This window comes from Trichomycterus rosablanca, chromosome 11, assembly GCF_030014385.1.
Source record: "Trichomycterus rosablanca isolate fTriRos1 chromosome 11, fTriRos1.hap1, whole genome shotgun sequence".
Classification (NCBI taxonomy): Eukaryota; Metazoa; Chordata; class Actinopteri; order Siluriformes; family Trichomycteridae; genus Trichomycterus; species Trichomycterus rosablanca.
Genome location: NC_085998.1, coordinates 29,119,995 through 29,135,934, shown reverse-complemented (window position 1 = coordinate 29,135,934; position 15,940 = coordinate 29,119,995). Strand labels below are relative to the sequence as shown.

Below are 15,940 nucleotides of genomic sequence, written 5' to 3'. Positions count from 1 at the left end.
TAATCATATTCTTTATTTTAAGATAACCATGTACTTTGTAAGCTTTGTCTTCACTAAATTTATTTGATAAAATAAAAAAAGTATTCCATATAAACTGTATAAGGATTAAGGGTGGTTAATCTGTGATTATTCTCTTAAATGTATGGTCTTTTGAATGATTAGCGTTCCTTTCAAGTTAATGCGTAAATTTCTTCGCGTTTGGAACATTTCTGTTTTGTAACAAGTGTTTGGTTGTGTGCAGATTTCCAGGAATGGAATCTATTTCGAGCCAGCTCTCGGCTGGAAGAGATTCCACCTGTTCACCCAATTCCAAGCAGGACCTGCAGTCCTACACTGGCACCACGCTCAAACCCAACCAAGTCAGCGAGTCTTCTCTGTACGGAATACCCATAGTTTCGTTGGTCATCGATGGCCAGGAGCGACTGTGTCTGGCTCAGATTTCCAACACACTCCTAAAGAACTATAGTTACAACGAAATCCACAACCGACGGGTGGCACTGGGCATCACGTGTGTGCAGTGCACGCCGGTGCAGCTGGAGATCCTGAGGCGCGCCGGTGCCATGCCCATCTCGTCCCGTCGGTGCGGCATGATCACCAAGCGCGAAGCTGAGCGCCTCTGCAAGTCTTTTTTGGGCGAGCACAACCCTCCCAAACTGCCCGAAAATTTCGCGTTTGACGTTTCACACGAGTGCGCATGGGGCAGCCGGGGCAACTTCATCCCAGCCAGGTATAACAGCTCAAGAGCGAAGTGTATCAAGTGCTCCTTCTGTAATATGTACTTCTCACCAAACAAGTTCATCTTCCATTCTCACCGCACACCTGAGTCCAAATACACGCAGCCGGATGCGGCCAACTTTAACTCGTGGAGAAGGCACCTCAAACTGTCTGATAAAAACTCATCAGACGACGTGATCCACGCGTGGGAGGACGTCAAAGCCATGTTTAACGGGGGCAGCCGAAAAAGAACTCTGCCCGGCAGTGGGTCTGAAAGCTCATCACCGTTGAAATCATCAGGTCCTGTCAGCCGAGCCCAGGGTAACATGTCTGAGGTGCCACAGAAAACCCTTCGGTGTAATGACGACAGACCCGGTGTGCCCATGCCCACTGGCATTCGCAGCTACCCCGTAATCCCTGTACCTAGCAAAAGTTTTGGCATGCTCCAAAAGATACCTCCGCCTCTTTTCCCTCATCCGTATGGCTTTCAGGCTTTTGGACTGTGTCAGAAGAAAGACGACAGTGTTGTTGGAGATCAGACCAAACCGAGCCTGCCTGGTGTGTTCTGGCCAGGCGCAAAGGACAGCGCATACCCGTCATTCCCAATGTTTTGGCCTACAGCAGGTGGTCTCCCCATGCCTCCGTACCATCACGCACCCCCTAAACCTCCTTCTGAAGTCATTTGCGCCCGGCAGCACGAGTTTGACACATCTGAGACAACCGAGAGGACCTCAAACACACCAAAGGACAGCGTAATCGAGACCGATCGCTGCTCGAGCACCCAGTCCAGCCGTAACGACGAGGACAAATCCGGGGACGAGACCAGGCAGGTGGAAAGCTTGCCCAGAAAACCCTATGTATCAGCCTTCAGACCTGTAGTCAAAGACAGTGAAAGTATAGCAAAGCTGTATGGCAACAGAGGTCCGTTTCCGGGAGCAAGACCTGGGTACTTGTCCCCGGACTTTCTGAGCGAGAGCTCCAGTTACAGATCGGCATCTCCAGATGTGGATGACAGCGCAGAGGATCCAGATGTCGACGTCGAATCTCACAAAGCGCATGAAGATGAAGAATGCCTGCAGCTCTCAGTGGACGACCATCACCACAGTCCATCAGGGTTGACGGCGAAGGGTCAAGCAGAGAACAACAGCAGAACTATAAACGATCCGCATATAACGCACACGAGTGATGGGGAGAAGCAGAAACCATTAATAGAGAGCAGCAAACCCACAGCACGATTTGAAGTGAGTAATCAACTTCACTGCATAAAAGCAACTCACCTGACCCATTGTCTATTCATTTGCTCACCACAACTTCAGTGCATCCCATATGGTGGCCCAACTACCACCATTCAACATAGGGGCATAGATTTAGTCCTTACCTCACAAAAGATCTATTGGATGCTTGAAAGTGACCCTGTAATAGACTGACATTCCTGCTTTGCCCCAAGTGTTTTCAGTAATATCTGATCAAATAAGGGGGTTAGTAAAATTACTGAGTCAAGAAGGGAGTGTTTGTGGTGCACATCTGGGTCCTGGACCAACCCTCACCTACATACACGGCACTACTACATGTATGTTGATTGGCTACTTTAAATCACCACTGGATATGAATGAATGATGACCAGACATGGATTGGCAGGGTGTTTTCTAGCTTGGGTCAGCAGTAGTCTTTTCCACTCCTGGTCCCAGCTACACTGCCATTCCATGTCTGGTCATCATATTCATTTATATCCAGTCAATCATCATGTAGTGCTGCAGTAAACCTGATCAGAATGAATCTGTTACTGAAGATTGAATTAATGTATGACAAATAAAATCAGTGCCAAGACCAGTTAAAAGTATATCATGCTATAACAAATATTGACCCTGTTGACTATACAGCCACATCATAAAATAAGCATCGATTTAGACAAACTGACCAGTCAATTTTTTATGCTAGACCCTAGAACAGATGTGGAACAGATGTGGAAAACAATAAAAAAGGAAAGTTGTATGCTGTATTTTAAGTGGCAGAAATGACACAATCGTGTTGATGTGATATAGTTTGTTTAAATGGAAATAAAGTACAAATTCGAAAATATAGTGAGCAGTGTGAGTCATGTGGACATGGGTTTAATCCCCGACTGTCTGTGTAAAGGGTAGCAATTAGTTTCTCCTGTGTCCGAGTAGCTTTCCTCCGGATCGTCTGGTTTCCTTTCATCTTCCAAAAACATGCAGAAGATGTGTGAGTGAGTAATGTGTAAGTGTCCAGTTATTGAGTCAGACCCACCAACACCCTGACAAGGATGCTAGGGTTAGTGAAAGTAAATCAATTAGTTTATATATTTTAATAATTGCTAAATTAATATATTTACAAGCAAAACACAACCAAGGTATTAATCCTGCATATTATGAGACTATGATAATTTATTTAAAGAATCTGTTTAAACTGTATACTTGAAAGTGCATCTTTCTGCAAATTCATCCATTTACATATTTACACATTTGCACATTTGTTTTGTTTATTTATTCATTCACTCATCCATTCATGCAACCTCAATTGTGGTGTTGAGTTGCTACATCTATCCAGTATATGTAAATTACATGTAGACCTTGAAGACCTTTATTGTTGGGGTTGTGTATGTTCAGTTTCTGTATCTGTACTGTTATTTGTACACAGTTTTTTTGTTATTTCGCATTTATTTTTTTATAATGTGTACTTTCATTGCTGTATAATGCTATTGGGATAAGTAAAGTATCCATCCCTACCCAACACCTCACTACATTTTACACTACGTTTTATGTTTAATGGTTTTTTGTGATGCTAATAGAACATATCTGCTGAGAATAAGAGCAGACGCGTAATTGCTTCAATTAGCAAATTAATTATACGACCTTTCTTTAGTGCTCATGATTGTTTTTCAAATCTGGAACTGGGCTTTAATAGTCCAGACTGGGTTTGCTATTGGGACTATTAAAAAACTCTCTTATGCAGGCTCGAGAGAGGTGTAGGAAGGTGAAATTGAGGATAATTGGTACTAATTACCTGGTTAATTTTACAGGTGTATGTACATGAAAGGGACGAATCTGGATATCAGATGAACGCGCCGTGTTTCAGCACCACAGCTTCTTACCAGCGCGATCCTCGTGACTGCAGCGCTACTGGTACCCTCATCTCGTGCTTTATTTCAGCACTCGTTTTAAAACTATATAAATATTAAAATTTAGCAATGATTTAATAGTTCTTTTTATTTGTGCACAGTTAAAGACGCTCACGAGGAAGAACCCTCGTCCACAGTGGAGGAAATAACGCCGAAACCCCTGCACGAGCACGAGCACGCGCGCCTGTCTGACGGTGGCACGAGAGAACCTAGTGAAGGTGCGTTCACAGCGTCATTATCGCTTATAAATAATCTGTTATAAATGTTCATATTCTCAAAGAAAAGCTTCATAATCTTACTAGTTTTTTTCACAAATGTGTTTAGATATAGAAGCAATGCGGAGTAAAACAGGCCGAGCGTCACTAATAGGAAAAAACATCGAAAACATGGCAAAAGGTGAGAAACTATTAATAATGTTTATGCATTTATATAGTTTACATCAGTAAAATTCATTCTTACATAATATAGTGTTGTGTGCATATTAATATGTTTTTTAATTTCCTGAAAACACATTCAATACAAGTACGCCTAATATCATTAGATTTCCTTTACATTCATTTTAATTACATGCTTTACCTTGTTCTTCAAATATTACTTAGCATACCACAAGCTTTTTCTTATAGGATAATAGGTTATGCACAAAGGCAAAATATATAACCCGTATTATGTATTTCTAATTAATATGAATTATGGAATGCTTTAATTCATGGTCTGTAATTACACATTTTTGAAATAATTGCTGTGTGATGAAGCTTATTGTATAGGCCTAAATAATACGAAAAAAAATGACATAGACACATTATTACAAGTGTCAGTTAAAAGATCCATGTTGTAGCTAAGACATGTAGCTAAGACAATGTAATTTCCTTCACATTAATTTTAATCACATTCTTTATATTATGCTTCAAATGTTACTTAGCATACCACAAGGTTTTTCTTATAGGATAATAGGCTATGCACGAAGGCATAATAAAAAAAAGAAATATATAACCCTTATTATGTATTTCAATATTCATAATCATTAGTTCCTAATTAATATGAATTATGGAATGCTTTAATTCATGGTCTGTAATTACATATTTTTGAAATAATTGTTAGAAGACACACAGCTGCTGTGTGATGAAGCTTATTGGGTAGACCTAAATAATACTAAAGAAAATGACATAGACACACTATTTACAAGTGTCAGTTAAAAGATCCATGTTGTAGCTCAGACATGTCTTTCAATATTATACATATATATATATATATATATATATATATATATATATATATATATATATATATATATATATAAAATGTATATCATTAGATTTCCTTTACATTCATTTAATCACATTCTTTACATTATTCTTCAAATGTTACTTAGCATACCACAATGTTTTTCTTTTAGGATAATAGGTTATGCACGAAGGCATAATAATAAAATACATTTTAAAATATATAAACCGTATTATGTATTTCAATATTCATATGAATTATGGAATGCTTTAATTCATGGTCTGTAATTATATTTTTAAACAATTGTTAGAAGACACACAACTGCTATGTGATGAAGCCAACTGTTTAGGTCTAAATAATACAGAGACCCATAAAATTTTAACTGAATTATTGTCCTACAGCAATATCATATTGATTAGTGGCTGTTCGAATATGGAGTTTCTATACACAGATTTTATTTATTTATTTTTCAAATTTGCAAATGAGCATTTTAAGACTAATGTTGATATAATATGCAGCACTTGTCCCTTTATAAACAGACTAAGCTAAATGTGTCATTTTATCCATACACAGTAAATATTGTAAAATAATATTTATTATTTATTAAATAATAAATCAGAATTAACTACTTAATTAATTTAAAACATTGATTATTTGCTGGTTTATAATTTACAGATAATTTACAGCAGCAGTCCCAGCAATTATAGATGCTTTACAAGAAATTCAGACTTAAACTAACAAATGTTTTTAGCCAAATAAATGTCATGTAAATTTTGTGCACTAGCAGTGTGCTTAAAGCGGTAAAAATACAGTAAAATGAATTAAATTAATCAATTACATTTATAATACAGATGTTGATAAATGCTAAATGTATTAAGTAAATGTTGTAGCATCATTTATTATCTTTCTATCTATATTTATTAGAAATACAGTAAAAAAAAAAAAAAGTATGATCGAGTTGACCAAACAATAAATGCTTGATACAATTTATGTAAGTTAATTACTGATTTTGCAGCAAGGTACTACTATATACAGCACAAAAATACAGAACCTTTACAGATTGAAATCTATGTATTAAGAGCATAAATCATCTATTTAAATATTGTAGTACAATGTACTGTAGGTACAATTGGTAAATAACCTTGGTAAATGTGACCCTTTTCTTTCCAAAACTACCCACAAAACCCAAATCCGTTACACTGTGTTACAAGATCTGAGCATCTTTAATCATATAAGCAGCACTTTTACTTGTTTATTAACCTTTATTAAAAATATAATATAACTTTATTAAATTAATATAATAATAATAAATGAAATAAAACCCCGATGCGAGTTCCTGGGACCCAATTTAAAAGCACAGGTGTAGATTAAGGAACATTTTATTATGCCACAAATTGAAGCATTTTACTTCCATTTAAATGTTTTATTTGTAAGCCAGATTTTATTTTATGGTGATTTATTTTTAAAACAAATTTAGGATCCTTTATATTCACTTGAAGATTATATTACCTATTATATTCCAATAATGTGCTGTTAACTTTGTTATCCTTGTTTTCAACAGAAGAGCTCCAGAAACAGCTTGTGGAACAAATGGAGCTGAGAAAAAAGTTAGAAAGAGAATTCCAAAGTCTAAAAGGTATTTTATCATATGCTAATAGTACTGGAATTTCTGTTGTGCTTAAATTATATATAAACAAAAATTTAGGGTATTGATTGTTCCTTAGACAATTTTCAAGACCAAATGAAAAGGGAACTTTCATATCGAGAGGAAATGGTCCAGCAACTGCAGATTGTTCGAGGTGAGTTTTCAGTTTCTATGCCATGTAACCTAACATCTTTCCAGAGCCTAACAGATTTCAGGTCCTAAAATGTTTTCTAAATAACCATCCTTCTTATATAAAACCCACCATGTTTATATATGCCATTAGCACCCAGTTCTAGTAGAGCTGAGTAAACTTCAGACAGATAGGTTTGGGGTATGATAACTAAGAATAGGATTTCTTAATTATTACCCTAATAATAGATGCAGGGATAGATTAATTTATTAAGATTCATCATTCATCAATCTCACACTGACAAGCCAGCCCCCCATAAAATAACTCAAGATCCCCACCCCCACCCTTTTCCCAACACTGGACTCTACATTTCATTATACACACATGTATATATTTACATATAGAATATACTCCACTTACCATTTAGAAGCACTTTGTAGTTCTACGATTACTGACTGTAGTCTATTTGTTTCTCTATATGCTTTGTTAGCCCCCTTTCACCCTGTACTTCAATGGTCAGGACCCGCACAGAGCAGGTATTATTTGGGTGGTGGATCATTCTTAGCATTGAAGTGACACTGGCATGGTGGTGGTGTGTTAGTGTGTGTTGTGCTGGTATGAGTGGATAAGACACAGCAGCGCTGCTGGAGTTTTTAAACAGTGTCCACTCACTGCCCACTCTATTAGACACTCCTACCAAGTTGGTCCAACTTGTAGATGTAAAGTCAGAGACGATCGCTCATCTATTGCTGCTGTTTGAGTTGGTCATCATCTAGACCTAGAACAGCATGAAAGGGGGCAAAACATGCAGAGAAACAGATGGACTACAGTCAGTAATTGTAGAACTACAAAGTGCTTCTATATGGTAAGTGGAGCTGATAAAATGGACAGTGAGTGTAGAAACAAGGAGGTGGTTTTAATGTTATGGTTGATCGGTGTATAGTGTTTTATTATATAGTTGTAATTGCCATACTGTTGTACAATAGTAATTGCATCTCATAGCTAATATTTTTTATAATTTTCTTATGTTTATTTTATTCTACTCTATATTATTTACTCTATTTACTGTACTTACACTGTACTGGAGCAACTGTAACACTCGAATTTCCAGAAGCACTTTGTAGTTCTTCAATAAAGGAATCTTATCTTATCTTATTCTAATTATAGATGAAATAGTTTGTGTGTGTGTGTGTGTGTGTGTGTGTGTGAGAGAGAGAGAGAGAGAGAGAGAGAGAGAGAGAGAGAGAGAGAGAGAGAGAGAAATAAGTCAGAGGATTGGAGAAATGCCCCGTTGTTGCCAAAATTTACAATTTTGCTCTAAATTTGTGCTTATTATAAAACGTCTTATTTAAACATGTCAGTAAGTAATTAGTTTTAATACATTTATTTATCCTTGGTTTAAACAGAAGTTATTCACTTTGTTACATGTTACAATTAAATACATTTACATGTATTACACAGCTTTCTGGATTACAACAGGGGTTTAAGTTCTATCTAAAAAAAAATCACAATTATTCTTAATTCCAGTAACTCTCAGTTGTTTAAATTTCATAATATGACAGGTCTGCAATGCTATCCATAAAATTATAGAGCATACATGTGTTAGAAACAAACACAACACAATCAGGTGCCAAACGAACCCGGTATTTAAATGTCTCCCCCAGGTGCAGCTAATTAATGTTTGATAAGGCTCAGAGACTGCCTGATTAAAGAAACCGGCACTATCAGTCATCTGCGCCTCCGTGCCCCCTGCTGGCCATAACGGTATGGCAAGTGGGAATGATGCTGATATACACTGATCAGCCATAACATTAAAACCACCTCCTTGTTTCTACACTCACTGTCCATTATATCCGCTCCACATACAATATAGGAGCACTTTGTAGTTCTACAATTACTGACTGTAGTCCATCTGTTTCTCTACATACCTGTTTGGACTGTTTTGTCCCTGTTCTTTAATGGTCAGGACCACCTCAGAGCAGATATTATTAAGGTGGTGGATCATTCTCAGCACTGCAGTGGCACTGACATGGTGGTGGTGTGTTAGTGTGTGTTGTGCTGGTATGAGTGGATCAGACACAGCAGCGCTGATGGAGTTTTTAAATACCGTGTCCACTCACTGTCCACTCTATTAGACACTCTTACCTAGTTGGTCCACCTTGTAGATGTAAAGTCAGAGACGATCGTTTACCTATTGATGCTGTTTGAGTCGGTCATCTTTGAGATCTTCATCAGTGGTCACAGGACGCTGCACACGAGCCGCTGTTGGCTGGATGTTTTTGGTTGGTGGACTATTCTCAGTCTAGCAGTGACAATGAGGTGTTTAAAAACTCCATCAGCGCTGCTGTGTTTTATCCACTCATACCAGCACAACACACACTAACACACCACTACCATGTCAGTGTCACTTCAGTGCTGAGAATGATCCACCACCCAAATAATACCTGTTCTGTAGTGGTCCTGTGGGGGTCCTGACCATTGAAGAACAGCATGAAAGGGGGCTAACAAAGCATGCAGAGAAACAGATGATAACTGATAACATGTCTTCATAACCTTTGTTGTTTAACCGATCTATCCCCTTTTTTCCCAGAAGCTCACGACGCACTGCATCATTTCTCATGTAAGATGCTGACCCCTCGCCATTGCTCCGGAACGTGTACCTTCAAGCCTCCGCTACTACCACCCTGATGTCTACGGCTTGTCCTTCACGAACAATACTACTGTGGATATAGACATTACTGTACCGATAAATCAGCACTCACAGAACAACAACAGATCTTAAGTTATCCACCTGAAATGAGAAACAGTGTCTGGAAGAGTGCACTAGCTAGACTGTAATAATAACTTAATACAGTAAACGAATTATTATATGTACTGGATAATTTATATCAAATCTAGCTTATTTGACGTTTCATTGAACAATGATCTGTTGATCTGTTTTAGAATATACAGTACTTGTATTAGGTGGCTTTGTGCAATGCATATAATATGTAATATAATTCCTATCTTGTGATACTCGATCTTGTGATCCTTTTGTTTGTGAAAATTAGGGCACTTAGATGCTATGATATTTTATTTATTTATTAATTTATTTTGAACAGCTTTATTTAATCCATGTTGTCCATCATTGTTGTTTGTTCTGACATGTAAACTGTGTAAAATATTCATGTGAAGCACTTTAAATAGGACACCCTGATGGCAAGACTGATACCTGAAATATGTATTAAATTAATCTTCTTTTGAAAGGGTGACATTATTGTGACCTTAGATAACGATGAAGTTCATTAGCATTTCTCTGATTATACACTGTGAGGATTTTCTATTAGAAAGAATTTAGGAGGAAATCTATGTTATAGAATGTTTCTAACATGCATAGAGGAATTAAACATTTGAAGTACATTTTTATTATTATTGAACATTTCTGCACAGACATTATAGTTTTTGATTGGGCACCTGTTAGTGGGTGGGATATATTAGGCAGCAAGTGAACATTTAATCCTCAAACTTGATGTGTTAGAAGCAGGAAAAATGGGCAAGCGTAAGGATTTGAGTGAGTTTGACAAGGGCCAAATTGTGATGGCTAGACGACTGGGTCAGAGCATCTCCAAAACTGCAGCTCTCGTGGGGTGTTCCCGGTCTGAAGTGGTCAGCATCTATCAAAAGCGGTCCAACAAAGGAACAGTGGTAAACCGGCGACAGGGTCATGGGCGGCCAAGGCTCATTGATGCACGTGGGGAGTGAAGACCAACAGACGAGCTACTGTAGCTCAAATTACTGAAGAAGTTAACAACCTTACAACAGGTGCAAACATCTTGGTGCCAGATACCACAGCACACCTTCAGGGGTCTAGTGGGGTCCATGCTTCAATGGGTCAGGGCTGTTTTGGCAGCAAAAGGGGAACCAACACAATATTAGGAAGGTGGTCATAATGTTATTCCTTATCGGTGTATGACTATTACAGTAAATTAAGCAAAAATGAATGACTGACAGGATTTCAAACTCATTTAATGTTAACAAGTGTGTCTAAACAGTCAATAGGAAGGTAGCTGGTTCAGCTACATATGAGCATCTGCTTGGTTCACTGCTGTTATCTCATATACCTGTCAAAAGTTACTGTTTCATAAAGAAAGGCTCTTACAAAACAGACATATAGTTAATCTTAGTTAAATCATGCTACCTTACTGACTTGCCTTCAATCCACCCCTTCAAATCTTTTTGCTAACTACTCACATTAATACAAGAATAGGTCCAACACAAAACATTCTCATATTGAGAGTTTAGACATGGTCATAAACTGTGCACATTGGTCAGATGTTTTAAACCCCTTGACTTCAAAACCCCCTTTGCACACATGATGGATGTAATCGGCTTTTTACCCAACAATGTACATCAGTAACAACAAGGAAAAAACATGTTTTAGAGTTTTTTTTATTTAATTATAAATTAAAAATTGAAATGTCTTATTTAAAAAAAGCATTCACATTGTTTATTTAATACTTTGTATAAGCAGCCCAGCACTTGCGTTTCTTAGACATGTGACTACAAATTTTGCAAACCTGGATTTAAGCAGTTTATCTCCTTATTTAGATATAGTACATATCCTCAATGGGATAGACTGCTTTAATAATGGTGTGCAGAGAGATGATAGATACAATTTCTTACAACATCCACTGACAGTATAAAAAACAAGCTAAAAAATTTATGCATAGCATAAAATAATGGTAGGTATTAATTATAAAATATTATATATTATTGAATAGTAATTGCAGCTGTTAGGAAAGACTTCCTCTAGCATTCAGTCCTGCATCTAGGAGGAATCAGTCTATGACTAAAGGTGCTCTGTCGAAACACCTTAAGGGCATGAAGTGGGTGTGAACGATTTGTGATTATCGAGTTAACACACGAGTCTTGTGAGCATTTTTAACTCTGCTACCTGCTGAACTGAATTCTGTTTGGACCCAATTATAGAGCTGGCCTTCTTGATGAGTTTATTTATTCAGTTTGTGTCTGTTGTGCGAGCACCCTCACCCCAGCACACTACTACAAAGAAAAGAGCACTGGCCACCACAGACCACCACAGTTTTAAAGCCATAACATTAAAACCACCTCCTTGTTTATACACTTACTGTCCAGTTTATCTGCTTCACTTACCATATGGGCAGCACGGTGGCTAAGTGGGTAGCACTGTCACCTCACAGCAAAAAGGTTCTGGGTTCGATCCCCAGGTGGGGCGGTCCGGGTCCTTTCTGTGTGGGGCTTGCATGTTCTCCCCGTGTCTGCGTGGGTTTCCTCCGGGTGCTCCTGTTTCCTCCCACAGTCCAAAGACATGCAAGTAAGGTGAATTGGAGATACTAAATTGTCCATGACTGTGTTCGATATAACCTTGTGAACTGATGAACCTTGTGTAATGAGTAACTACCATTCCTGTCATGAATGTAACCAAAATGTAAAACATGACGTTAAAATCCTAATAAACAAACAAACAAACCACTTTTGTTTCTACAATTACTGACTGTAGTCTATCAGTTTCTCTGCATACTTTTTACCTGCTTTCACCTTGTTCTTTAGTGGTCAGGACCCCCACATGACCACCACAGAGTAGGGATTATTTGGGTGGTGGATCATTCTCAGCACTGCAGTGACACTGACATGGTGGTGGTGTGTTAGTGTGTGTTGTGCTGGTATGAGTGGATCAGACACAGCAGCGCTGCTGGAGTTTTTAAATACCGTGTCCACTCACTGTCCACTCTATTAAACACTCCTAACCAGTTGGTTCACCTTGTAGATGTGTTGCTGCTGTTTGAGTTGGTCATCTTCTAGACCTTTATCAGTGGTCACAGGACGATGCCCACGGGGCGCTGTTGGCTGGATATTTTTGGTTGGTGGACTATTCTCAGTCCAGCAGTGACAGTGAGTTGTTTAAAAACTTCATCAGCATGGCTGTGTCTGATCCACTCATACCAGCACAACACACACTAACACACCACCACCATGTCAGTGTCACTGCAGTGCTGAGAATGATCCACCACCCAAATAATACCTACTCTGTAGAGGTCCTGGGAGAGTCCTGACCATTGAAGAACAGCATGAAAGGGGGCTAACAAAGCATGCAGAGAAACAGATGGACTACAGTCAGTAATTGTAGAACTACAAAGTGATTCTATATGGTAAGTGGAGCTGATAAAATGGACAGTGTGTAGAAACAAGGAGGTGGTTTTAATGTTGAGTCCAGGGACCCACGGAAAGTTCCTTGTAGTCTATGACTTATAGACACCCTTATAGACCACAGTTTGTGCCATTCCAACTAATGTCTTATTAATTTAAAATGTGGATGTCAGGTGGATGCCAAGTGAGTTCTTTAATTATCTCAAAGATAACTAATGCTAACAGCTTGCACCTGACCACAATTTGGAGTGCCACAACAAAGGGTGTGACAGAATGTGAGGATTGAACCCAGGTCCATAAGGCCTTAAATGGCAACTACATTACTCTCTGCACTACCATGCCAACCAGTTAATGAAATTATTCATTACTATTATTACTATCCACTCCATTCTTCAGTCCAGTTGCAAAAAAGGAAAGCCCTACTCTTTTGCAGAATGAGTAAGTGACTCTGTAAGTCTGGTTACTCTCTGCATGTTTTGGAAGGACTAGCGAGAACAAACCGACAAAGATATGTGAAGAACATGCAAAACTCTCTTAAGAAGAATTGTTGCTGTGTGACACCCATTATACAAACTGCAGCTCTGAATACAATTTTCTTTTATCAAATATTAGAGGGGGGTGGCACACTGGCTCGGTGGGTAGCACTGTCGCCTCACAGCAAGAAGGTCCTGGGTTCGATTCCCAGGTGGAGCAGTTCAGGTCCTTTCTGTGTGGAGTTTGCATGTTCCTCCCGTGTCTACGTAGGTTTTAAAACACATGCAGTCAGGTTAATTGTAACTACTAAAATTATCCGGGGTGTTTCCTACCCTTTGCTCAATTAATCTAACCCACCGCGACCCTGAACAGGATAAAGTGGTGGTAAATTAGTCAACCTGTATGGAACGGCAACGATGTTTATAATACATGTTCTTGTTGCGCCATCTAGTGGACACTAATGGATTTTCTAGTGCAGACACTGGGGAAAAAGCAGTCGGTTTAAGTAGTCTAGTTTTAAAATAAATTGTAAGAATCAGTCTTATAAGCTGCACTGTATTTTTCAGGGCTGTTTTTTATTTAAAAAGTAGGGTAATTAAAGGCAGGTGTGCTAAAACGTTTTATTTATGCTTAAAAAACAAGAAGTGTAATGCTGCACAACATAAGAAAACACTTTATCGTCTTCAGTAACCGCTTTATCCTGATATTTAGTCTAGACCCCACATGAACTGAGTCACTGAGCACTCACATTCTTACATACGAGCATTTTAGAGTAATAAAACTTCTGTATGTTGTTTTTTATTTATTTTGGTTATGCATTTTCTCCCTTTTTTTAAGTGTGTTTTGCCCGATTGCGTCATGCTTCCTCTCCACCAGTGCCACCCGCTCTGATTGTGGAGAACGAAGCTAACCCGTGCCCCCTCTGACACGTGGGCAGCATGCCGTATGCATCTTATCACCTTCACTTTGACGAGTGCAGTGCAGCTCAGCACTGTGTACGGAGAGACACACCCTGAGAGCACTCTTTTCTCATCTCTGTGCAGGTGCCATCAATCAGCCAGCAGAGGTCGTAATTGCACCGGTCATGGGAGAGAGACCCTATCAGGCTTAGTCCCGACCATCTGAACGACAGGCCAATCGTTGTTCATGTGGCCGCTCAGCCTTAGCCAGGAGGCAGAGCTGAGATTCGATACAATGTATTTAAGATCCCAGCTCTGGTTACAGAGTGTGTTTTTAACGCTGCGCCACCTGAGCGGTCCCTGTATGTTTTGAGAAGTGGGAAAATCCGAGGGGAGGCGTTGGAGCTGTGTGGCACCTACCCACACTACCTGACCCTACTGTAATCCATGAAATGCTGCAATTTAATATATATATATTTGTGTCTTTATATATCACTGTATAAGTTGCACTCTCAAGTCAAAATACCTCAAGAATATAGCTGATTTACTATGGCCAAGGGGTGTGCACCAACATATTAATCTCCTTGTATTAAAATGAGGGACACTGAGTATAAAGTCATCAAAGTTTTATACGTCCGGTTTTATGGTAATGTAAATGTAAAATGTAAATGTATGAAAATGTAAAATGGTGGACGGACCGGTTTTTCATCTGCCTGTCAGCAGTACGACGAAGTGCCTGGACGGACACATATTTGTCCTCCTATGGAAGGTAACCGAATGCTTGTAACGATCATAGTTTATTTGCCTGTCATTGGCTTATGACTATGTGAAAAGAAATGACTTGTATTTCTTTGGTTTAAAGCCACCACTTTCCATGAGGTCATCTACCACTTTATTGTGGAACGTCCAGCCCTGAAATGCTAGTTAATGAATACTAAAAAGTACAACTTTGAGTAGTTGGCTCACCGCTCTTTTATTTTTACATTTACATTTTCTGCATTTAGCAGACGCTCTTATCCAGTGCGACTCACAGAAGTGCTTCCATAGTGAACATTACCTTACTCTTGTTTAAGTAAAGAACAGTCCAAGAACACAAAGTTAGAACATTAGTAAGTAAGTACAAGTCAGCTTAAGTGCTTAGTAAAGAGGTGGGTTTTTAATTGTTTTTTAAACACAGCAAGAGACTCAGATGCAGGGGCGGCTCGTTCCTTAGGGCGATAGGGCGACGCACCACTAAAGGGCGAAAGGGAAGAAATTTTTCGATCACAGCTGTGACTGTTCTGGAGTCTGTCTTGCCTCGGAATATCGTAGTCCAATCAGCGTCGAGTTGTGTTCCGTACAGTACCGCCCCTTTTGGGGCGATTTCAGTCTAACTTGCTCTCATAGACTCTCATGTTAAGGCTCTTTTTTTCGAACTGCAGGCGCTGCAATACAATCTGAATGGGTTCCAGGAGGGCTCGCACTTACGTGCTAGCGTCACACGTAATCTGGTGTCGCGATCTCGTCACCATGACTACCATCACCTCAGTTTGGAGCAACTCCATCGTGTAATC

At 39.0% G+C, this 15,940-nt stretch overlaps 1 protein-coding gene across 1 annotated transcript; it reads left to right on the top strand.

Moving 5' to 3' along the window:
- The first annotated feature begins 251 nt into the window (after positions 1 to 251).
- Positions 252 to 9,537, top strand: skor1b (SKI family transcriptional corepressor 1b). Its single transcript, XM_063004668.1, has 7 exons — positions 252 to 1,955; positions 3,755 to 3,857; positions 3,955 to 4,071; positions 4,178 to 4,249; positions 6,636 to 6,710; positions 6,799 to 6,873; positions 9,440 to 9,537. Exons 1-7 carry the CDS (start codon positions 252 to 254, stop codon positions 9,535 to 9,537), a joined length of 2,244 nt encoding a protein of 747 aa, XP_062860738.1.
- The last annotated feature ends 6,403 nt before the right edge of the window (positions 9,538 to 15,940 follow it).

What these genes read in the sequence shown, in the direction of transcription:
- skor1b (XM_063004668.1), top strand. Translation starts at nt 252, where the DNA reads ATGGAATCTATTTCGAGCCAGCTCTCGGCTGGAAGAGATTCCACCTGT. An exon ending in TCGTGACTGCAGCGCTACTG is followed by an intron (nt 3,858 to 3,954) that starts GTACCCTCATCT and finishes ATTTGTGCACAG; the next exon opens with TTAAAGACGCTCACGAGGAA. An exon ending in GCAACTGCAGATTGTTCGAG is followed by an intron (nt 6,874 to 9,439) that starts GTGAGTTTTCAG and finishes CTTTTTTCCCAG; the next exon opens with AAGCTCACGACGCACTGCAT.